General features: G+C 35.9%; 3 protein-coding genes across 18 annotated transcripts in view; 2 read left to right on the forward strand and 1 right to left on the reverse strand.

The window, feature by feature from the left end:
- rad54l2 (RAD54 like 2) overlaps nucleotides 1-2,959 on the forward strand; it is a 37,243-nt gene extending 34,284 nt beyond the window's left edge. For all 3 annotated transcript variants that reach the window (XM_087303915.1, XM_087303916.1, XM_087303914.1), the window contains exon 22: nucleotides 482-2,959. In XM_087303915.1, the coding sequence (XP_087160041.1) occupies nucleotides 482-1,422 (941 nt within the window). In that variant the 3' untranslated portion in view covers nucleotides 1,423-2,959. The remainder of the gene's footprint in view (nucleotides 1-481) is intronic.
- Nucleotides 2,960-3,348: 389 nt separating this feature from the next.
- Nucleotides 3,349-5,773, reverse strand: cyb561d2 (cytochrome b561 family, member D2). Its single transcript, NM_001006102.1, is given in 3 exon segments — nucleotides 3,349-4,369; nucleotides 4,481-4,518; nucleotides 5,539-5,773. Coding segments are annotated over 3 exon segments (669 nt in total). The 5' UTR covers nucleotides 5,666-5,773; the 3' UTR covers nucleotides 3,349-3,865.
- rassf1 (Ras association domain family member 1) lies at nucleotides 3,920-25,294 on the forward strand. Of its 14 annotated transcripts, none has more exons than XM_087302647.1 (8): nucleotides 3,920-4,378; nucleotides 7,653-7,798; nucleotides 10,600-11,206; nucleotides 17,040-17,164; nucleotides 20,904-21,014; nucleotides 21,353-21,650; nucleotides 23,111-23,226; nucleotides 24,674-25,294. In XM_087302647.1, the coding sequence occupies exons 5-8, from the start codon at nucleotides 21,006-21,008 to the stop codon at nucleotides 24,821-24,823; spliced, it is 573 nt and encodes a 190-aa protein (XP_087158773.1). In that variant the 5' UTR covers nucleotides 3,920-4,378; nucleotides 7,653-7,798; nucleotides 10,600-11,206; nucleotides 17,040-17,164; nucleotides 20,904-21,005; the 3' UTR covers nucleotides 24,824-25,294.
- Nucleotides 25,295-25,351: the final 57 nt, after the last annotated feature.

The following is a 25,351-nucleotide window of genomic DNA, read 5'->3' on the forward strand; positions in this document are numbered from 1 at the left end:
TATTGATCCAATACCCATAGGGTATATTGTTAATGAAATTTGAAAATCATCTGGTTACTATTCCACAATTGTTAGTCTACACCAGGGGTGTTCAATCTCGGTCCTGTAGGGCCGGTGTCCTGCTGAGTTTAGCTCCAATTTTCTTTAACACACCTGCCAGGAACTTTCTAGTATATCTAGTAAGAGCTTGGTTAGTTGGTTCAGGTGTGTTTGGTTAGGGTTGGAGCTAAACTCTGCAAGACACCGGCCCTTCAGGACCAAGTTTGGACACCCCTGGTCTGCACCCTGCATCACCAAACTTGGTCCTGGACAGTTGGTATCCTGCTAATTTTTAACTCCAACTCCAAGATACCTTGATTACCTTGCTTCTTCAGGTGTGTTTGATTAGGGTTGGAACCAAACTCTGCAGGACACCGAACTTGTTGACCTCTGATCTACACATTTAAAAAAATTAACCAAGAAATATCTTTCTTTTTCACAGAGGACTGTGGCCCTCCCTTGCATTCTGTCAGTAATGGTCGTGCATCTCCTCAAGAGCCAAAACGTTTAACCCCTGAAGCTCTGCCTCGCCCTTCTTCCCGAGAAAGTCCCAGGTTCCACCGAGAATTCCACAGCAACAAGGAAGCAGTTGCTTCAGCAGAGAATCTAACATCTTCAGGAACTCCTGAATCTTCTGGAGCAGACAGACCCATCCAACACCCAAGTCACCTTCCCGAACAGCACCGGCAGCTCAGCAATGACATCGCATCATCTGTGGATGTTCAAAGTTTGAAACGAAAGCTTTTGGAAAGTCGGACATCCAAACAGCCTGGTGGCAAACGGACCTCAACGTCAACTAGTGCAGCTGGGAGTTATCCAGGATTTCCTCTAAACAGCGGATTTGGGTTCCCCTCCATGGCGCTAAACACTGCCTTGCTTGGCGCCCTCGGTCACGTGACCCCACCCTCTCTTGGAAGCAGGTCACACCTCATGCAGCAAGCTGGACAGACTCTGGGTGACCTACATGCCATGTTCCCCACTGAACCACTCGGACTTGGTGTGTCCAACAGCACTCTTTCCTCGACCTGTTCGACTAACACCACATCCTCCAGCCACTCTGGAATGTTGGCATCTGCTTCATCTTCAGTACCCTCTTCGTCCTTGTCCTCTACTTCCTCTTCTCTCCCACCCTTCATGATGAACCCAAGCATGGCGAGTATGCTTTCTGGCTTCCCGGTACCATTTTCCCAACCACTGTTTCCAGGTTCCCTTCACCCCAGAGGCTTGTCCTCTACATCAACCCCTGCCTCCACCGCCTCCAGCTTCCTCTCGTCCTCCAGCCTGCTGGGGACAGCGTTCAGCCGCCCTGACACGCACCCCTCGCTCACGGAAAACGGTGGGAGCAGTTCGGATGACGATGTCATAGAGGTTATGGGCCAGTGATTGTTGTGATTTGCTGCTTCGGACTTCATAATTCCGAATGGAAGAATCCTATTGGACGAAGCTGAAATTATATAAATCCAAATGCTGAATATGCATGGAGTTAAGAAAGGTGATATATATTTTTCGTTAACAAAAGGGACCAGAGCACAGGGCTAATGTGAAGAGCCCTAGATGTATGTCTCTTGCGAGGGCGTGGACACGGACCTGCCTAAGTTCCCTCGCAGAGGATACCGAACTGAACTCAAAATGTGATTGTCTTTAAAGACTGTTTGCGTTCGTAAGAGAAGACTTTAGAGATACGTTAGCTGTTTGCTAGACCTTGTAGCATCACCTGGAATGATAAATGAGAAAAAAAACATATGTGACCTTTTTTATTATAATTGTAAGTACTACTATTACTTTTGTAAACGGTGGTCCTACATGATTATTCATAGTTGTTTCGACCATTGAAAAATGCAGACTGGGCAACGGAGGGAATTCGTAACAATCGAATCGTAGAATGACAGAAGCCATGCCTAGCGTTAGCACCGCCGAGACCTTTTTGCTTTTCCTTTAAGAAAAAAATAATACTACAAGGAAAACCTTAAAACTCGAATGTATTTTCATGTTAGCCTTTAAAATTTGGTGGAGGGACGTAAGTTTAGTGCGTTTAGTTCAATATTAGCCTTAAAGCAGACAAATGGATCTGTGTTCTTGTTCAATTGCGTAGCAAACAAAGTCATGCGTCATTCTCCATGGGGATCATCTTACAAATGTGTAGACTGTTATGCGACCCTATTAGCCATTTTTTTCAACATTTGCGCTTCGCATCATCTGTGCGGCCATTTAGTTTCATCCGTGTTGGGGCCACAGTCATGACCAAAGTGTTCATTCAGCCGTTTCGAAGAAATTTGATGTTATACGTTTGTGTTAATGTTGACTCGTACACGCCCGCTGGTTGACCTGTGACTGGACAAATCCCTCAGCCAATAACACTGTTCATTCTCTGTGCCTATTAGAGCTCTTTATTTTGACTCCTCCCACAATCTGCTTTCTGATTGGCAGATGCCCATGTCACAATCTTTGGCCTGAGTCTGCAGACGCTGTTATACAAGTACAATGGTGTGCTTTTTGACATGTGATTATATCTTTTATTTGTTGTTATTTGAATCTTTGTTTTGTAACATGACATACCGATGTATTAGTTTCGTTTTCTCTTTTTCGACTATGTATAAATTTACCAGAAATATTTATTTATGACGCTGAAAAGTAATTCATTTTCATTCTTTTTTTTATTTTTATACATTTTCAACCTTTTTTAAGAAGAAAATAAAATCCCTCTACCGGAGAGACGCAGGGTTTTTTTGCCCCCATAGGTGAGTTCAAGACCATGATTTGTGAGCGAATGAGCTGTCGGGACCCACAAACACATGTTGTCCTGGGAGGTGTCCACACGTCATCTCATGTGCCCAGCATGGGGAGGAGTACACTCAAATGACATTGTATTTATTAAATATTGTTTTAACATAAATAAACTTGAGTCCTCCTGTATTCAAAATAATCGTTTTATTAGTTTTATGCAATTTTTAGGTTGACTTGTAAAAAGTTTGTGTGTGTGTATAGAGAGACTTAGTAGACCATATGAAAATTAATATTCTATAACTATATCTATATAAATATAATAATTTATATTATTATTATTATGAGAAAAAAATATTTTTCAAATATATGTATATTTTTCAGTAAAAAAAAATTATAAACTGCATTTTTTATTACAATAGGCAGCATGGCACTTGCATAAAGTAAACTTTTTGTGCACAAGCATCAACAAATAATTTAACAAACAACAACTAATCACTGTAATTAAGAGAAATATTGTTCCCTTCAGTCATCTCTTAAGACATTTGGACAGAATACAACATCAATGCAGCTGAAAGACACATCATATAAAACTTGTAAAAATACACAATTTAATTTTTAGCTGAAATATTTGCAAAGCACTTCTTCAGTCTATTTGCAATGAGTATTTCATTAAACTGACACAGTCCAAACATTTCTTTAAAAAAACATAAGCTCAGAAACTTGTAAATCTGACATGGCTATTAAAGTTTACAATCTCTGTCATTAACAAATAATCTGAACTGCATTCGTCAAATTTTGTTCAAATGTAGCTATATTGTAAAGTTCAAATAATGTTTCTTCAAAATAACAAATAAAATTCTCATTTAGAGCTTTTATCCCCATAAAATGATTGGTCAGAATAACAAATAACTGCTGTAATTGGGAAGAAAAAGGGTTATTCAACCAAATACTATATTATCAAATTGTAGTTGAATAAATTTGATGTGCTGGAGTTGACAAAACAAAAAATAGAATTAATGCCATCAGTATTATACAAAATATAACAACAAATATAAGTAATAAAAGCTCTACATCAGTTTCTATATCATTTTAACCATGTATTTCAATACTGCATTCGTTTTCGCGCCATATAAGCGTTCGTTACTTGACTCATAACGACCAGCGCGCAAACAACCGGACAGAGAACTGCCAGATACCAAACGTACCCGCTCACAGCACCGCTAAACCACGACGAACACAGCCCAAGAAACAAACTGAAACTGCCCAGCAGGTAGGTGAGTAAACCTGAGGTGGCGTGGTATCGCTTCAGTTTAGCCAGAGTCCAGTTTTTGGCTAGTTTTGGATACAGAAGCAGAAGTCCAGCGACCGCCTGAAACACGACGACCGCGACCGTTACCACACCGATTAAACCGTGCCAGGACGTGAAGTGCGGCTTGTCGTTGAGGCTTTTGTTGTAAAATATGGCGAAAAGGCCCAAAGTGGCACAGAAAACACACAAACATTGTAGAATCCAGTGCAGGCGGCCTTTAGTTTTGTGTTTTAACTTGCTGACGGGAGATGAGTGAGGGTTGAAGAGCAGGATGGCTTCGGTCATCAAAAAGGAGAACTGGAAAAGGTGAGAAAAAATTACTTGATAAATTATTTACTTGTGGAGCACATAAGCGTTCAAACTGATTAAAAATAAAGGTCTATGTGAAGTTTAGCTTCCTGTACTCACAGAAAGAGTCATCAAGAATGGATGCCATGAGAACAGACCTGTGAAAATCAAACAGCAAGTGTAAATCTTTAAATATTTATGGATAAGAACATTCAAAATAAATTTCGTTTATTAACACATATTGTTTATCATTATTAAAGTATATTTTACCATTTTTAATCATATAAAAATGTAAAAATATTTGACCCTGGAGTCAAAATTATTGAAAAATCAAGATACTTAGAAATTTTGTAAATTTACCTCCTGTAAATGTAAAACTCTACTTTGATTAGTCGATCGTGTGCACAGCTAATAACTTAATTTGGACAACTTTACTGAAAATTTTAAACGGTTAAATTTTCAGTAGTTGTATCTATTGACCATTAAAAACAAGCATCAATGGAAAACCACTGATCAGAAGATGCTTTTTCCAAAAAAGTTGACCTTTTGTCTGATTCTATAGGCCACTGTCACATCAATTTGTTATTAATAAGTAAAACACTCATATGTAAAACTTAAATTTCACTGTATTAACAGTAATTAATTTATGTACTTTCTTTTTTTTTATTTACATGTTATTTAACATTTTTGATACAATTTATTGTCTGTTTTACAGTATTATGTAAAATATATCTGAACTCTTATTCTATCAGGTTTAGCAAAGTTGTCAATTAAAAAATATATTAAATATTTTTTATATTTTGTTGTTGAATAAAATTTAATAAATGTATACTATACACTCATATATTTATTAGTAATTTTTTTGTTAAAATTACACCATTTGCTAAAAAATAATTGTAAAATATAAACATTCTGAATACATATAAACCATTTATAATTGTTTTTGTTTTAAAACATTTAAGTTTTATACACAAACACAAATATAAAATAATTCATCATCGTATTAATATGTATATTACAAATAATATTAAAAATATTTTAGCACAGTACTGGTTAATTAATTCGTTTATTCATATAACATCACAAAACATGGACAGATGCTCCACAGTAAACACAGTGTTGTTTTAAAATATAATGCAACAAACAGTGTTGCTCATTGTTTTGTATCGTGGACTCACTGGACGAGGGTCTGGCGAGAGCAGTGATGAAGCCGGTGAACAGCGCGCACAGCACATGCGTGAAGATCCCGCACACAGTCCTGCTGTAGCGGTACAGTTTGGGCTCCGATTCGTGATGGACTGACATATTTCCACTGGCTTTATATAAAATATACTCGGTTTATATACATTTCTATTTATAATCAGATCAGCTACTCTAAACTATGTCGCACATCCATTTGTGCTGCTCAGTAGTGATTCATTCAAAGTTTCCGGTTACAAATCAGCTTGTCAGGATAAAAGTCTCTCTTTTTTTGGATTAACAAAAATTTGATGTTGGAAATAAAATAAGCATGACGTGTTTTAATTCGTAAATTATATAATACGATTACTGTAAAGTAATACATTTTTTCATGAATTACAAATTTATAAAAATTGTAATTTATTGTTTAGTCAATATAAAATAGCTATGGCATGCAATAGCGGTTACTTTTATTTTGGAAATAATTGTAACTTAATTTCTTACAGATTGCCTCTGTTGAAAAAACCATTTGCTCATGCTGACGTGGATTTGATGTTTACATTCTTTTTATTATTATTTTTTTTAATTTAACATTATCAATTTACTAACTCAAACGGGGAACAAAAACAATATATACACACTTCCAATCACATTTACATTCTACAGTGCAGACACACATTTTAATACATAACATTAAAAAGAAAGAAAAAAATGAAGGGTGGTTACACCAAAAAATTATTTATTAAATAAAAATAAAATAAAATGTAAAATACGGCCATAGTTTTGTATAGTTCCTCTGTAGCCTTATTTACTTTTGATATTACTTTTAACGACTCTCAATATGTTTTACATTCATTTTTTTCAATTTAAGCAATTAATCAAGGGTTTACTGTTATTCCATTTACTTTTGTGTGTATAATGTTTATCTATAATAATAACAATGTTTAACATCAATGACATTTTTTGGGAAAACCATCTGCATAAACCACAACCTTAATCAAGTTTAGGGATGGAATGTCAGTCTCTATATTGTTTCAGGCTCTTCTGAACAAAAAAAAATCACAAGGGTCCACCTCAAATTTCATTTTTTATTATTATTTTTATATTTGTTTTGGTAAAATTTCTGCTGCTGGATACTTTGATGTTTATTCATGTGATTTTATCTTTTGACATGCAGGGATGAGAATATAATTTATTTATTAATTTATTTTATTTATTTTTGATATCAGAAATTATAATTTTTTCTGTTATCATGCATCTGTTTTGAGAGTAAACATTTATTTATTTTTATTGTTGGTCTTTGTCTGTGCTAAACTGCAGATGTCAGTTTTGTCTATAAAAGTTAGTATTGTTTTTGTACAATAGTATTTCCTCTATACATAAAAGTATGTTGTTTTTGTTTTTTCATGTTATAAATAATATTTTTTTTATTATTGATATATAATTTATATCAAAAATATGTATTTATTTTGATAATTATCCTTGTTAAAGATTAACAAAAATAAGGTTGCTGTATAGACCATTTTGATGGATGTAAGCAAAAACAAGGGTCCCAACGTCTTTCCTGTTTTACATTTTTAATTTCTATAGTTTTCGAGAATCGAAAAAGAGCCACATGCTATTGTAGTTGTTTTAACATTAAGTTATGATTGAATTGACTCTGGTTACAGTTAGGAAATGGTTTGATAACAAGCAGGAAATGTTCATGGGCCAATCACATGACCTCATTGAAATGGTCTATACTAAAGGTTAAAGTAATGTAGTTGTTACTTAATAATTAAACATGATTTTGTCATATTGATTAACATTTCCGCAATCCAATATATTTTATGAAAAATTATATCTCCTCTAACTCATCTTGTCACTGACCCAAGCATAAGCTGCTCAGACAGTTTATATTCTCGAATAAACAAACATTATCCTGAGTCAAAGCTCTAGATTTGCCCCTAATATAGTGACAGTCATATATCAGGGAGAACAGCAGGGTTTGTTGAGGGAAATGTCATGAAATGAGTCAGTTAATTGGGGAATCCAATGACCGTAACAAAACCAGACATTCACAACCAATTACTGCTCTCTGTCTCTGTCCTGTGACCCGCTGGCACTCGTCCAGTTCGAACAGAGGACACAAACCATCTTATCTCCTTCTGTGAGGCTCCCAGACCTCCCTTCCTGACCATACAAGACATCCGCTATCAGAGAAAACAGAGAAATACAGTATAGTGTCAAGCCCATGGACTTCTGCCAACTCCTAAGCAAGTAGGTGCAATGGGTTTCTGTGTAGTCATTGAAACTGATCTACCATGTTGTGATTTTGTTAAAACATTTCCAACACTGATGGATTATTTTCACAGTATTCATAATAAGTACTAAAACTCAATCTTCACCTCACACAAAACTAACATGTCTTCAGAATACTTCAATCATTCATCATGCAACCCTACAGAATTAAACTATAACTTGATATTTTTGTTCCACTGAGGCAGGGGCGGATTTAATGATTTGTGGGGTTTAGGCAAAGTCCTATCTAAAAGTCCTGAAATGCACCCTTTCAACTGTTATTTAATATTTATATTGCTGTTTATATATATATTATCACTCAATCCTCTTTTTGAAATTTAAAATTAATGCACTCTTTACATTTTAAATGATTAGTTTTCTTAAAATAAATTTACAGCTAAAAATAATAAATATGTATATATTTATAAATTTGACTGCTGGACTGCTCCATGATGGATTTTTTATTTGGTATTTTTATTATTAATACATCATATTACATTATTGTAATAATATTATAATTGATTGTCTATTAAATGATATTTAATTACGTTAAAATTGTATTTGTTTAACTCTCACCATACAAAATATGTTAGAAGACAATGTTATAGTTTATATATAAGTATAATTTATACTTGTATTCATTGGGGGCTCCCAGATTTCCTGAGGCCCTAAGCAGTCTCTCACCTCGCCTATTTTTTAAATTCGCCTCTGTAATGCTGAGTATGCGTTCACATTAAAAGGATAGTTTACCCAAAAATGAACTCTTCCTCAAGTTGTTCCAAACCTTAATGAATTTCTTTTTTATGTTGAAGACAGAAGATATCTTAAAAAAATTAAAAACATGTAACCATCGACTTGTATACGGAAAAACAAATGCCATGAAAGTCAATGGTTACAGGTTTCCATCTTCTTTGTGTTCAACAGAGGAAACTCATAAAGGTTTGAAGGTAAGTATGAGTAAATGATGATTTTCAGATATGTGAACTGCCCCTTTAAGAATGAGTTTAATTTTAAACAGGTCATTGTAAATAGACCCACAGGCGGGGATTGAGAATATAAAACCCGGGGGTCCACCACATGCTCAGGAAATGAAGTCTGCTCTCCGTTCGCTCCTCAAAGTAGGACAGATCGCGCCGGATTAAGCGTTAATCTGAGTCTTCTGCGCATGCGCATGAACGCGCGCTACAAGCGGACAAGGTGCGCGTTCGAAGAAGAAACGAACCGAGCCGGTTTCGAGCAGCGACAACGCGAATGAAGCCCACGGAGTACCGAAACCTTGAGGAATTCATCTTTCTGCCAGCGGAGGACTGTTTTCAGTTTAGTTTTGAGCGTAATGGAAGATGTTTGGGCACTTTTGCGCAATCCCTCATGTTATCGCCTCACAAACACGCGTCGCGCGCGCAGATTACGCTTAATTTGAGCGGATTTGAGGAAACAGACGCGTTTTCTGTCAGTCGAAGCTCTACTGAAGACTGAAAGTGGCTTGTTTGGGTTTAAGGTAGGTTGGTTCATCTATAATAAGACATTCCTATACCAGTAAGTAAAACTATGATCTGACTTTATCCAACAATTTATACTATATAAACTGTGTACTTTCTAAAGATTGTGATATTTTATATTTCATTTGCTACTTAATTATTCTATGTCTATAATCATGCAATCCACCTATAAATGTTTACTCTTTGTTTTACACAATCAACACTACATTTTCACATCAATGTTTTTATTTATGCATTTGCTATTGTTAAAATATGATTTAATTATTTTATGTTTCATATTATTTTGTGTGTATAATTCTGTTGTTTTGTATGTTTATGCATTGATGTTCTATGTGCTGTAACATCTAGGCCTAATAATAGGTTTATTGGTAATTATTTAGTTTGAATAAAACACTGAATCACTTTATTTATTAGGTATACATTTACAAATTTGAATATGCATGTATTTATTATTTATTATACCTATGTTTGTGAAACTATTTATTAATAATTATTTATTATTCAGAATTATTTACCAGAGTCAAAATCACATATATTTTCACAATTAATCTGTCAGGCTATTCTGTTCTCCTCTATTGTATTCCATTTTAATCTATTCCATTATGCTCTGCATTGACATTACTTCATTGATCTCTTATTAATAAAGAGTTATGATGAACAATTAATCTTATGGGGGCAAACTCTATTCAGTTTCTGATATTCACTGTGTTTATTTGTATATTTTATATATTATGTGTGTATTTATTTGCTGTGTTTATGTGACCCAGTTTACATCTATTTTCTATTCTGGCATGTTTGGGCCTTTGGGTTTCTCAGGATTAGGACAGTGGCCAAAAGAGGTGCCCTACAACAGAAACGGCCCAAAACACCCTTGAGTGAATTTTGCTTCTCACGCATACTGATCAGCCTCCATATAGGTGCTGTTGTAAAGGACAGATCGGTTTGCACAAGCTCACTGGAATGTTAAATCTTCATATATTCTGTAGTCTGTGGACTTTGTGTTGGATGTTTGAAGAAGAGGTTACCCTGTATAGACTAAATATTTCATTTGGCTTTACAAATATCATGGGTCTCTGTTCTAGTAAAAATAGAAAAAAATGCATTATAATATTAATTATAAAATAATATATAATATTTATAATAAATATAATGTAAGTTTAATATATAGTAGTAAACTGCATTAATGGAATCTGCTGAAGAGCAGAAAGATTATAACTGTCCACATTTGTTGTAATCATACAGAACACACCATAATCTAATGTAATCTCTGATTTTTCTCAGATTGACCCAGATGCTACTGAAAACTGTCAATCAAGAAGCAAACTCTTGAAGCAATAAAAACATCATCTCTGTTATAGGAATACTGTCAGATCCACACAGTGATCCATGTTTGTGGATATGCAAACACATCAGAACGAGACGCTAAATTTATCAGCTTGCTTTGGAGTAAACAGCGTTGCTTTAAAACACTCCACAGTCATAAATCATCTCCAGCCCTAACCATGGTCCACTGAGCCATGCCGTTCATCCTCCCACGATCCCAAAATGGCAAAATGTGAGCTCATCGAGTTGCAGGACTTGACTCCGAATGACCGTATTGAGCTGGCACCCCCTAGTGTCCCTCCACCCACCGTGGTGCCCACTCTGGACAGGTGGAGCAGAGGGAAGGTGGTGCGCATGGTGGGCGAGCGCGTGCGCCTGGAGGACCCCGACTGGCTGACTTGTAAACCAGGACGAGGACATGACTTTCAGCCCTGCAGCCAGACACAGCTGAGCTGGTGTGACCTGTGTGGAGAGTTCATCTGGGGCCTGTACAGACAGAGCCTCCGCTGCACACGTGAGTCCCCCATCCTTCAGAGACCTTCCTAGATGAGAAGGGTATAAACAGGTTAGAGTCAGCTCCAAGTGGGCTTTGAAAAACACATTTATTTAATAGTCCAAACTATTGTGTTTATGTCTACACCTACCTCAACCTTAAAGCCAACCTCACAGTAACCTGTTGTGTTTTATTAACGTCCACTACACCTTCATCAACCCTAAACCCAACCTCACAGTAACCTGTTGTGTTTTATTAGCGTCAATGTTACAAACCCCTGATGTTAGTCTAGGGTGTGGGGTTTGACATTTATTTAATTAAAATATATTTATATAAACAGTGAATGAGTGGAAAGACAACCAAAGTAATGCCAAAAAATGTGTGCTTTTATTTACAATCCCAAAGTGAACAACAACAACGAATTAATCAAAAATAAAGAAAAAGTAAGTAAAGCAAAAATATACTATTTACAATATGTACAAACACTGAAACAAATAACGACGGGAAAAACAAGAGAGCTGGCAGAAGGGACGCGGGCGGCGCTAAAGAAATGAAAAGAACAAAACCCAAACTAAATCTAACTTCCCAGAAGCATCTAGCTAACTAACTATATGAAAAACAGTATAATTAACACACGAAGATCTTCCGAGTCCTAACTATCTACTCTATCTATCTATCCAAAAAGTACAAGGAGTGGCGCTCGCCCCTAACCTAGTGTACTAGACAGCAGAGTAGTCCTGAGTGTTGCGAAATGTATGTCACGTGACCTTCTTACCTGTCCGCTTCGTCCAAGCCTCGTAAACAACGATAAACTAAGAACAATGTACGAATAACGGACTGATAACGTGCACACAGAAACAAGCAACAACAAAACACAGTTAGACAGGGTTATTTCAAAACGCACGCGGTAAATACAAACAAGCGACAAACAGCAAAAGAGAAAAATGCAAGCAAGAAAGAGCTAGTGGTCTGGCGCGCGCTTTTAAGACGGGTGGTCTTTGCTCATTGGATGTGACGTAAGAGTGACGTAACCGGGGAGGAATGACTGACAGCTGAATGGACCAATGAACGGAACCTGAGAATACATGAGAGCAGATACGGGAGAACAGAGCGAGAGAGAGAGAGAGAGAGGGAAAAAACACAGAGAAAACAGAGCACAAAAAACACAAATACATAACAGTCAACTACACCTACACCACCCCTACTACACCTACATCAACCCTTAACCCAACCTCACAGTAACCTGTAGTGTTTTATTAACGTCTACTACACCTTCATCAACCCTAAACCCAACCTCACAGTAACCTGTCGTGTTTTATTAACGTCCACTACACCTACATCAACCCTAAACCCAACCTCACAGTAACCTGTCGTGTTTTATTAACGTCCACTACACCTACATCAACCCTAAACCCAACCTCACAGTAACCTGTAGTGTTTTATTAACGTCTACTACACCTTCATCAACCCTAAACCCAACCTCACAGTAACCTGTAGTGTTTTATTAACGTCTACTACACCTTCATCAACCCTAAACCCAACCTCACAGTAACCTGTCGTGTTTTATTAACGTCCACTACACCTACATCAACCCTAAACCCAACCTCACAGTAACCTGTAGTGTTTTATTAACGTCTACTACACCTTCATCAACCCTAAACCCAACCTCACAGTAACCTGTAGTGTTTTATTAACGTCTACTACACCTTCATCAACCCTAAACCCAACCTCACAGTAACCTGTAGTGTTTTATTAACGTCTACTACACCTTCATCAACCCTAAACCCAACCTCACAGTAACCTGTAGTGTTTTATTAACGTCTACTACACCTTCATCAACCCTAAACCCAACCTCACAGTAACCTGTAGTGTTTTATTAACGTCTACTACACCTTCATCAACCCTAAACCCAACCTCACAGTAACCTGTTGTGTTTTATTAACGTCTACTACACCTTCATCAACCCTAAACCCAACCTCACAGTAACCTGTCGTGTTTTATTAACGTCCACTACACCTACATCAACCCTAAACCCAACCTCACAGTAACCTGTAGTGTTTTATTAACGTCTACTACACCTTCATCAACCCTAAACCCAACCTCACAGTAACCTGTAGTGTTTTATTAACGTCTACTACACCTTCATCAACCCTAAACCCAACCTCACAGTAACCTGTAGTGTTTTATTAACGTCTACTACACCTTCATCAACCCTAAACCCAACCTCACAGTAACCTGTAGTGTTTTATTAACGTCTACTACACCTTCATCAACCCTAAACCCAACCTCACAGTAACCTGTAGTGTTTTATTAACGTCTACTACACCTTCATCAACCCTAAACCCAACCTCACAGTAACCTGTTGTGTTTTATTAACGTCCACTACACCTACATCAACTCTAAACCCAACCTCACAGTAACCTGTTGTGTTTTATTAACGTCCACTACACCTACATCAACCCTAAACCCAACCTCACAGTAACCTGTAGTGTTTTATTAACGTCCACTACACCTACATCAACCCTAAACCCAACCTCACAGTAACCTGTCGTGTTTTATTAACGTCCACTACACCTACATCAACCCTAAACCCAACCTCACAGTAACCTGTAGTGTTTTATTAACGTCTACTACACCTTCATCAACCCTAAACCCAACCTCACAGTAACCTGTAGTGTTTTATTAACGTCTACTACACCTTCATCAACCCTAAACCCAACCTCACAGTAACCTGTCGTGTTTTATTAACGTCCACTACACCTACATCAACCCTAAACCCAACCTCACAGTAACCTGTAGTGTTTTATTAACGTCTACTACACCTTTATCAACCCTAAACCCAACCTCACAGTAACCTGTAGTGTTTTATTAACGTCTACTACACCTTCATCAACCCTAAACCCAACCTCACAGTAACCTGTAGTGTTTTATTAACGTCTACTACACCTTCATCAACCCTAAACCCAACCTCACAGTAACCTGTAGTGTTTTATTAACGTCTACTACACCTTCATCAACCCTAAACCCAACCTCACAGTAACCTGTAGTGTTTTATTAACGTCTACTACACCTTCATCAACCCTAAACCCAACCTCACAGTAACCTGTTGTGTTTTATTAACGTCCACTACACCTACATCAACTCTAAACCCAACCTCACAGTAACCTGTTGTGTTTTATTAACGTCCACTACACCTACATCAACCCTAAACCCAACCTCACAGTAACCTGTAGTGTTTTATTAACGTCCACTACACCTACATCAACCCTAAACCCAACCTCACAGTAACCTGTTGTGTTTTATTAGCGTCAACTACACCTACACCACCCCTACTACACCTACATCAACCCTTAACCCAACCTCACAGTAACCTGTAGTGTTTTATTAACGTCTACTACACCTTCACCAACCCTTAACCCAACCTCACAGTAACCGGTTGTGTTTTATTGATGTCTACTACACTTTCACCAACCCATAACCCAACCTCACAGTAACCTGTTGTGATTTATTAACGTCTACTACACCTATGCCAATTTTAAACCCAGCCTACCTGCAGCGTAAATCCCTCCTACTTGGAGGTCTTCGAGCTGCAGTGATACCTACTTGGGTCTATATGAGTCTGTCAAGACCAGCCGGCACTCAGAGACCACAAGCACATCAGAGAGAGGATGTTTACTCAGGGAAACAGACAGTTTACACTGTGCCGTGTGTTGAGGGGAGATTGTGTGGGTGTGTGTTGTAAATACTGGTTGTTTGTTGAGAAATCGAATCAGTCGTTGAACTTTGTGCGCAGTTATTCATGAAAGCCTTGCAAATAAATAATAACAAAAATAAATAAATACTATAAATAGGATAGAATGAGAAGAGCAAATAAAAAAAATGCATGACCTCATAACTAATTAAATATTTGCTTAGCAACCACCCAAAACACATTTACAACCATATAGAATAGTAACCACATAGAACCCAGACAGTCTGCACTTACAGATCTCTGCAGATTTTTTAGCCTGTCATTTCTCTGTTGAGTATATTTATTTACCTATGTAAATGTGTGTAAATATGTATACAGTCAGCTTTTATAATAATTTCTGTAATATTATTAAATAATATGCAGATGTTTAGATGATTTATGTAGAGTGTAGTTTGTGAAGTGATATTTTCTGTCTTTTAGTAGACATTTTATGAGAGACTTAATTAGATTTGCATCATAAACTCTAAATAAAATTAAAAAGTTAATATTTTTTATTTCGCATATTATGTTTTTAGTTACTCTACTCTCAAATTCCATTACACCTAAATCCACAATTTTTTTTAAGTCTGTGCAAAAATTGCAAAAACAGAATGTGGATTCTGTTTGGCCTTTATAATGATTAAGAACACCTTAACAACCATCAAGTTCACAACCACACAGCTACCTTAAATCTGCAAGCTTGGCAACTACCAAGAGTTCCCTAAAAACAGCCTACAATGCCATATCAACCACCAAGGCTACCTCAACAACTTAATCAAGGTTTAAAAATAAACACAGTATGACTTTTTTCATTGAATTATCCAAAAACCACACCGCCTGATACGCCTTGCTTTTTTGCTGTTGCGATCTGTACGCCTGCAGTTAAAAAAAAGTGAAATCTGAGCGAAAAACTCATGCTACATCAATCACGTCTTTTTATATCATCCAATCAAATGAAAGCAGAGATGAGGCTTTCATTGAGGTGACATTAGTGTTTCTGTTGTCAAGATCAGTGGTCCTCAACCACCGGTCCACAGTATTCAATTGGCTGCACAAGAAATCATTAATTATTTCAGTTTTATTTATTACCTGAACCATCTTTTATTTTGAAAATATTTCATTTAGAACCGTATTATCTCAGTCACTTGAGTTAGCTGGGTAAACTTAACCCACAAGCAGCAAAATGAGTCAGAAACAGACATCTTTGGAAAGTTTCTTTGGGAAGAGAAATGGCCCAGTGAAGGACCCACAAACTGCCAAGGAATAGATACGCAACCCATTTGTCAACAAATCAGGTAAATCCAGCATGTCTGTACAAGAAGATCAATAGCTGGAATTCGCAAAAGATGGTAGCCTTTTGGGGGTCTTTCGCATATTGCGTCTTTTTGAGAGTTTACGCAATTTCGTTTTTTCCAATTGAGGTGCCCTGCTCTCACCTTTTAGACGCACTCAGTTGAAAGAATGCCGTCAATGCATCGCGAGTCACGAGACAAGAACTGACCAATCGGCTTTATACCATGCATGGATATACACATTTTGGTAGACAAATTATCTCAGACAAACACAGAACACTTAGACACCGCAGTGCTTTGTAATTTTACTTTGGTAATAAAACTTGTATCAGAGTTGCTGCAATGTTATTCTCTGAGAAAACAGTTGTTGGTCGCCCAGCAATTTACGAAAACCCCCATCCCCCGGTCCGCGGTAAAATTGTCAATCGTTGATCAGTCCGCGGTGATAAAAAGGTTGGGGACCACTGGTCAAGATGACTATGAAGATGATGGTACACCTTTCACTCTTTAAATCAAATGCTCTCTGTCTGTTCATTCTTTATTGTTTAGCAGTTTCTGCTAATATTACAATTATAACAATATCAACAGCAGCGCTCGCACACAATATGCAGCTGAAGACCACAACTCCCATGATTCCACACTCTCTAGCGGTGAAAACTACATATTGTGCCTTTAAAATGCCCAGATTATCAGACCTGAGACAAACAGAACCCATGATTATTCATTATCACCAGCAGGTGGCGCTATAGATTAATTCATTGTGCCCTGGTCTCTGTCATACACTCAATTTATGACCTAAAACAACAGAGCTTTGATCTCCATTTGTAAAAATAAAGAACTGTCTTGAACACTGTTCTTGTGCTTTTGCTTTGTGTCTCCTCAGACTGTAACTACACTTGTCACTACCGCTGTCAACCCTTCATTCAGCTGGACTGCAGCTCCAACACCGACACTATCTGCGAACAATCAAACTACAGCGAGGACACCATCGAGACAGACACCAATGTGGTGAGAAAACAACTACTGGAAAGGACAGATAGCCATGATGTTAATCAGAGAGGAGGTTGTACGATTGAGTTCAGCAGCCATATGCCACCAGCACTGATTTTATTACCGTTCACAATTTACGACAGCGCCTTGGAGGAGAGGTTGCCTGGCAACCACACAATAAAACAGCTGCTCACTTTTTAATTTAAGCCTACAAATGTTAAAAAATAAAAAAAAATTGAACTAAATTCATGTATTGGTAGTTGCATGGATTGTTTATTTTAGTGTGTAAGCAGCAGTCGTTGAAGCTCATAATGAAAGAGGATCTGCCATTGATGTCCCTGTAATTGAGTGAGGGTTTGATCAAGTGAAAGTGATCTGGGGGAGGTGGACGGGCTGACAGATGGCTAAATGAACTAATCACAAGTCAATGGCCCTTCATAATGGAGCTTTTACTTGATTACAAATGTGCAAATCATCTTAAACTCTCAATCTGGTCATTTCACATGTACATGTCAGCCTTTCTGATACGTCTAATCCTTTTAGGTACACATGATGTTGCCCAGCGCAGATCATATGAAACATTTATATATGTATATAATCTCCAGAGACGCTGAAGTCCATTGTGCACTGCAGTGAACAGCTTTTGTATCATAACATATTTGTATTTTAATTCATATATATATATATATATATATAGTTTGTTTTTGTTTGGCAGTTTAGTAATAGTGACAAATTATTATTATACCTAATATAATTTACATGTATAACTAAATAGTTTTTCAATGGTGCTTACATTATAATGACAAGTGTGATAATACACAATAGTTACACTTTATATACATATACATAACATTATTACTTAACATTTTTAAAGCTATAAACCAAAAAATAATCATTCCTATTTTATTAATGTATGTTTTATGTTTTTAATAGAATATTTTGTATTACATGAATAGTGATATTTTAAAATAAACTTTATATTACTATTTAGAATGATCTTGTTTAAATGCATATTTAATTAACTTTTTGTAATGTTTTATTTTATCATAGTGAATGTATATAATAGTATGAATGATTTAAAATGGATATTCTCATTTGCTATTATTTGCTTATGGTGTTTATGGTGGTTTATAAATGTAATTATTAATATTTCTAATGTAATAATTTTATAATTATTATACTATTATGCGTATATGTAATTATATTTGTAATTTTTCCTACCCAAAATACTGAAAGCGACATTAAATATGCATTTATTGTGTTTCAGAAATTAGTATGTATGGCATGTATTGTTCTACTGGGCTCGGGGGAGGGGTCAGGATTGAATAGAGGGCGGAGCCTGCGCACTAAATTCGACTTGAGGGGGGCGAGGTTTAAGCGGAAGGGTGGGGTTTCAAATCACGCCCAATAACGGTTTCTTCCCGGTTGCACGAGGTCCGTCAGAGAGCCACATCATCCCGGTCAGACACCGCGGAACAGAGAAAGTCCAGTACTGTTGCGGTTTCGCTTGGTTTTTAGTGTGAAAATGACGGACTGCGAGTGGTTTGACATGACGTGGGGCAGCAGCGCGAGCAGCGGTTACTGCAGCCAGAGCGACTCTGACGAGCACGAGCTTGAGCTCTTCTATACCGCGCGCACGTCTCTGAGGAAGAGCAGAAAGTGCAGAGATAAAGTAAGACAGCCGTTAACTATTCGTGAAAATATTATATTATCTATATATGTATGCTATTTTGATGTTTTGGAGGTAGTTTTGCGATTTTAGAGTGCAGTCTGTGGAACATGAGAGGGAAACCGCTGTAACGGAAATCCTCTGTTCGGCGTGGCAACAATGCGTGTGCGCGTGCGTGTTTATTTTTAAATGATGCTTACATGTACTTTCAGTTATAAAAAAAAATCTAATTATTACAGTGATAACAAACTATTTCTCTTTTAAAGCTATTCATATATTATATTTATTCAACACTTCATATTTATTGTAACTTTCTTAATGTAATGTTTAAAAGAGAGAGGACTAGTGTGTGTGTGTGAGCGTGTGTGTGAGCGTGTGTGTGAGCGTGTGTGTGAGCGTGTGTGTGTGTGTGTGTGTAAAGGGGGGTTTCCTCTTCGGATGATGTCATACCGAGTAGCACTCAACGTGATTAATAAGTCAAAGCATTTGCGCAGCACCAAATTCAGTATACAGACGTGGATGTTAACTAAAACGTAATTACTAATCATAAAGACCGCAATTTTAATCAAATGTAAGAGTGCACCAGATTTATTGTTTATTTGTATGACTTGAATAATACATTAATTTATAAGCTGTGTTGTTTTAGCTTCACAGATGGATTTTATTAACTATTTTATTTTTTGTATGCGTGTGTGTGTGTGTATGAGTGTGTGTATGAGTGTGTGTGTGTGTGTGTGTGTGTGTGTGTGTGTGTGGAAAGTGAATTCAAAATCTTACTAATTTTTGTTTTATTTCAGTCAACATTTCTGGTTATAGTTAAGTTCTAAATAGCTACAGTAACCCTGGTTTGTAGTTTTATTAGACACAACAGTAATATACCTAAATTATTATTACTGAACATTATCTTACGTATTTATTATGCATGAGTACAGTAAATTATTTATTTAAATATTCATTAATATTTAGTTAAAGAGTCATTCAAAGTATTTATTATTCATGTATTGCTAAATATTCAATAACTGCTTAAAGCAACCTGTATGTCTGTAATAATTTTAGACAATTTAAAATAGTATTACCATTATTAGTAGGTCAACAATTAAAGCTATATATATATATATATATATATATATATATATATATATATATATATATATATATATATATATATTATATATTATAAGTATATAATTATAACTTATAATTATATATTATAAGTAACACCGTTATTAATGTTAGTTAATGTTAATTTCAACATGAAATGAATTTTAAAATGAGTTTATACATATATTTAATAAACCTGAACCAACAGTATTGAGCAAAGATTAACATTTAATAAACATTGAACAATATATTTATAAAAACATTGTTGGTCAGCATTAGCTTAGTCGTTAACTAATGCAACCTATTGTGAATTATACAAAAAAAAATCAAACCAATCAGTATGGTGTTTTTCATGTTACATATTTTTCTGAAGTTTTTACAAAGTGAAACAAATCTTGAGAGTATTTAGACCTTGAATGTAAAAGCAGCTTTTTCCGTAAATGTAATATTTTTGACTAAGATTCATACTTCAGCTTTCGGGTTAATGAGGCGCAATGGAAATCTGTTGCTTAGACACATTCAGAGCCTGTGTGTGTGTGTGCGTGTGTGTGTGTGTTTCCACTTCCTGTAGTCTATTTCGGGATGAGGGAGGGTTGTTTTCCCATGAATTGTGGGTTTAAGACATCCAGCTGGATCTCACAGACTATGTGAAGCCCACTTTATGCCTCGCATCATGATTGTTCGTCTATACAAACTAAAAACACAATTAGCTTTAGCTGCTAAATGTAAATAGTCAGTCATATAAAGTGTTTTTATCAGACAGAGTGCTTCAAATCATACATGTAATATATTTTTCTGTGTATATATAACTAAAACTCATAAATATTAGTGTTTATTTTAAATCATTAGGTTTTTCTGCAACGTGTTTGGCGGAAGTTGTGTTTTTAGTTATACCTCAGACAAACCGAGTTTGGTTTCTTCATTGCTTTCTTTGCTGCCCTCTTGTGATGACGTGAAGTATGACACACGTCCTATCTTGTCTCTCAGGATGAGCAGTCTGAAGTGGACTGGAGGAAACAGGATCTGTCTGTCACTGAAATACAGCAGAAAGTGAAGGAATACAATGCTCAGGTCAACAGTAACCTCTTCATGGTTCTGGTGAGGAGAACTTTCGGTCTCAAATATGGGAATCTAGCATTATCTGTGTTAATTTGTCACATGTTTTAGAATATATCGTTCAAATTTAAACAGTTATTAGAAATATTATATTTATGTATATTTCAAAAATAATTTGTATTAATATTAATTATACTTAGAAGTATTGCTGTTGTTTCTAGTTATAATTTGTGTATTTTTCAATATTTTATATAGTTATACATCTATAGTTAAATTAAGTATAAAATATAGTTAGTATAGCATTCATTCATTTATCTTTATATTTTTTTATCCATTTCTTGTGAGTGTCAGACTTAATGGTGTTTTTTTGATGTCTGCAGAATCGTGACGGCTCATACACTGGCTTCATCAAGGTCCAGTTTAAGCTGGCGCGACCCGTGTCTCTTCCTCCTCCCCGCAGCGTCTCTTCCTCCTCCATCTCCTCCTCTTGTTTAGGATGGGATGGCGGCTGTCAGGAGCGAACTTCCTTCTACCTGCCCAGAGACACAGTCAAGCACCTGCACATCAGCTCCAGCACCCGTGCCAGAGAGGTCATCCAGGCCCTGCTCAACAAGTTCACTGTGGTGGACAATCCGGCTAAATATTCCCTGTATGAGCGCAGCCAGCGGGACAATCAAGGTGAGCAGAGCTATTCAAACCTCTTTTATTCACTACTTCCTGCATTCAACAACATAAACACTGTATATTTATAAAGAATATTTTATTGTGATATAGAAAGAAACATTTTAAATATGCTTTTGTTTTCTCTACCTTCAAAAAAGTACTTTACATGTAGTATAAAATAAATCATTTAATTATAAACTGAGTATGCATTCTGGAAAGAGAAATGTGAAATATTTAACAGTTATTTCTAAAATTAATAATCTATATCAAGTTTTAAAATATATACACTTTTTTTTTTTTTTTAAATACTGTATTTTCTTTTCTTTTTATACATCAATGTCCTGACCAGGATTATTCAAGATTTTGGTTTTTTGGAATTACAAATTTTGTCACACTTAATATAATATGTACACTTAATCTAGTTATGTGTAATATATTAAAATAATAAATTCAGTCATTATCAAAATAAATAAATAATAATAATGACAAAAACAACATTCAATGATTAAAAGGAAAACCAAAAAGATATTTTAAAACAAATTTAATGTCAATATTATTATCAAAAGCTGCAATAGTTGCTTATTGATACAATAGAGGGTGTTCAATAATTATTTTCCATATTGAACAATAATGATATATATATATATATATATATATATATATATATATATATATATATATATATATATATATATATATAGTATTTTTTATTATTATTATTTTTTTTACATGAATTGTTAATACTTCGAGATTAAATTAAAGAGTATCCTAACAATGACTGAAGCCACAAATATTAGGGTCCATTAAGCGGCATAACATTTTTGGCTGATACATTTTCGGTGGGTGACGCCGTGGCACAGTGGGTAGCACATTCGCCTCACAGCAAGAAGGTCGCTGGTTCGAGTCTCGGCTGGGTCAGTTGGAATTTCTGTGTGGAGTTTGCATGTTCTCACCGTGTTAGCGTGGGTTTCCTCCGGGTGCTCCAGTTTTCACTGTCCAAAGACATGTGGTTTATATTAATTGAGTTAGCTAAAATTGACCGTTGTATGAGTGTGTGTGAATGAAAGTGTATGGATGTTTCCTAGTGATGGGTTGTAGGTGGAAGGGCATCCACTGTGTAAAACATATGCTGGATAAGTTGGCGGTTCATTTCGCTGTGGCGACCACAGATTAATAAATGGACTAAGCCGAAAAGAAAATGAATGAATGAAATTTTCGGTGGCTGAAAATTTGGTGCTTCTTTAATATTAACACACTTTTAGATTGTTGCACATTCCTGCTGTGTGACTGGCTCTTAGATCAATATAAAGTAAAGAAAAAAAGTCCAGAATCTATTGTTATTGACATGAATTTTATCCATATTCAATATTATATCGTTTATCGGCCCAGCCCTATTATGAATTGTGATCATTTGTATATAAATATATAGAATATATATCGTTAGTAATGCAATTCATGTTGTCTTTCTGTTTCAGTGTACTTAAGGAAGTTAGCTGATGATGAATGTCCACTTTTCCTGCGTCTGTGTGCTGGACCCAATGAGAAAGTCCTGAGTTTAGTGCTTAAAGAGAATGAAACCGGGGAAGTGAATGTGAGTAAATCTATTTCTCAGAGGAAATCAGTACCTTTGTGTTGTCACATGGAAATAATTATTTTTAGAACAAACCAATGCAATTGAATAAGGTAAAATTAACCCATATTTCTGGAGTTATACCCATACTCCCCAGTTGATTGATCACAATAATGCTAACAAAAAAAAGTTTTCTATTTTTGTTATATTTAGATATGCTAATGAGAAAATGTTTTATTAGTTATGTCCTATTTTGCATACAGTTCTGGCACAAAAGTATATGAAGTCAGGATCAAAATTCTTGTTTGTATTTTTGCTAATTAAAGATTTTTTTCTCTTCATAATTCAGAAAACACTTTGAACAGCTTAAAAAAAATTATATATATTTTAAATTTTGTATATAATTAAGTATATTTTCTATTATAAAATGCTGCTGAAGTGGATTTTTAACTTGGAAACAAGTTTATAATAATATTTTTCATATTTAAAATCTAAAGTCCTAGTACAGAGTTGCAAATGGAAGGGAATCAGCTGTGTAAAACATGTGCTGGATAAGTTGGTGGTTCATTCTGCTGTGGCGACCCCTGATAAATAAAGGGACTATTCCAGAATTAATTAATTAATGAAATCTAAAGATGCAATTTGAACAAATTTAGCAGAAGAAATGCTTAAAGGTGCATTACTACAGGACTGGCCTACTGGTATTGGAGTCCAAATTCAAATGATTGGATATCCAACAATAACTTAACGCAGGTTGCCAGATCGACAACAAAAACAGAAGCAAGTATTTGGCTTAAAGGATAGAACTCAAGTCAAAAGTTTGTCTTGAGGAAAGGGAAAACAACCCACTATTTGATTTAAAAACAGCCTTACACTGTAAACTGCTCAGCTGATGTTTACGTTTATAATATTTATTTTATTTGCAAATTTAAAACCACCCGATACATTTTTTTTTATAATTCTGAATCCGCTTCTCATTTTGGAGGCTGCTACTGTCCTCTGGAGGTTGTTTTTTTTTTTTTGCCATGAGCCCATATATTAAGGCAGCCTTCATGACTAACATAACATCCGCTGTGTTTTCCACCAAGAGAACTTGGGGTGCTGAAATATAACATCGTAATCTGGCAGTGGGCAGGTTATCGAGACCAAAACAAAGACAGATATTCCCACACAGAACGCACATTTTTAAAGGAGAATAATTGACTTTACTTTTGTTTTGTTTTTTGTGTTTATACAATTATGTTCACAGTTTTTAAATGATCTGCAAACATATTAAGGTATGTCATGCTATAGAAGACTCAAAAACTCCCATACAGCACTGTATTTTGGATTACAACAGACTGTAAAAATCTATAAAGAGCCAAAATCTCATAATTGCACGTGCATGAAAAGCTGTTTTGCCTGTAGTGTCTTGTCTTATAGGTATACACACAGATTTAATGTATTTATGATATTATTCGTCTTGCAGTGGGATGCGTTCAGTTTTCCTGAACTCCAGAACTTCCTGCGGATCCTCCAGCGGGAGGAAGAAGATCACGTCCGGCAGATCATACGCCGATACACTCTGGCTCGAGACAAGATGAAAGAGGCTATGAAGAACTTCAGCACGCCTGGCTGAATGAATCTGTGTTTATACCTCACAAACAAGAGAGATCAAGGAGGAAACACGGCTTATTACTGTCTGAGTCCAAAGAGTGTGTGAAAGAGCCCTTCGTCCTACTGTGGACATAATGAGGGTTGAAAGTGAAAGTGAAATGCAGTGAGCGAGAGAAGAGATGCGTGTGTTTGAAGCATGACTGTTGAGTGTGACTTCACACTGGAGGAAATGCTGCGCTCGTAGCCGTAGATCCAGTGGAGAGATGTCTTCCTGTGGAGAATCTATATATCAGTGCAGATTACAGAGTATTTTCAGCACCATTTAAACTTGTCATAGAAAATTAAACAAGGACTATTTTAATATCTGTATCAAAATGCCACCTGTTAGTGACACAGTAACTTGTCATATTTTGAAGCTCCCATGTATATATTTGGATGTTTGTTGTCAATTATTCTGAAATTAGATACAAATAAACTATTTTTCCCTTTAAAATGACTGGTTTTGTTCAGTTCAATTATTAAATTATATATATATATATATATATATATA

This window comes from Danio rerio, chromosome 22 (assembly GCF_052040795.2).
Source record: "Danio rerio strain M-AB ecotype USA chromosome 22, GRCz13ab, whole genome shotgun sequence".
NCBI classification, from domain to species: domain Eukaryota; kingdom Metazoa; phylum Chordata; class Actinopteri; order Cypriniformes; family Danionidae; genus Danio; species Danio rerio.

Excerpts from the sequence above, each read along its gene's own strand:
- rassf1 (XM_087302639.1), top strand. The coding sequence starts at position 10,864 with ATGGCAAAATGTGAGCTCATCGAGTTGCAGGACTTGACTCCGAATGAC. Across the intron at positions 17,165-20,903 it reads TCGAGACAGACACCAATGTG|GATGAGCAGTCTGAAGTGGA; the intron begins GTGAGAAAACAA and ends CTTGTCTCTCAG. Across the intron at positions 21,015-21,352 it reads GTAACCTCTTCATGGTTCTG|AATCGTGACGGCTCATACAC; the intron begins GTGAGGAGAACT and ends TGATGTCTGCAG.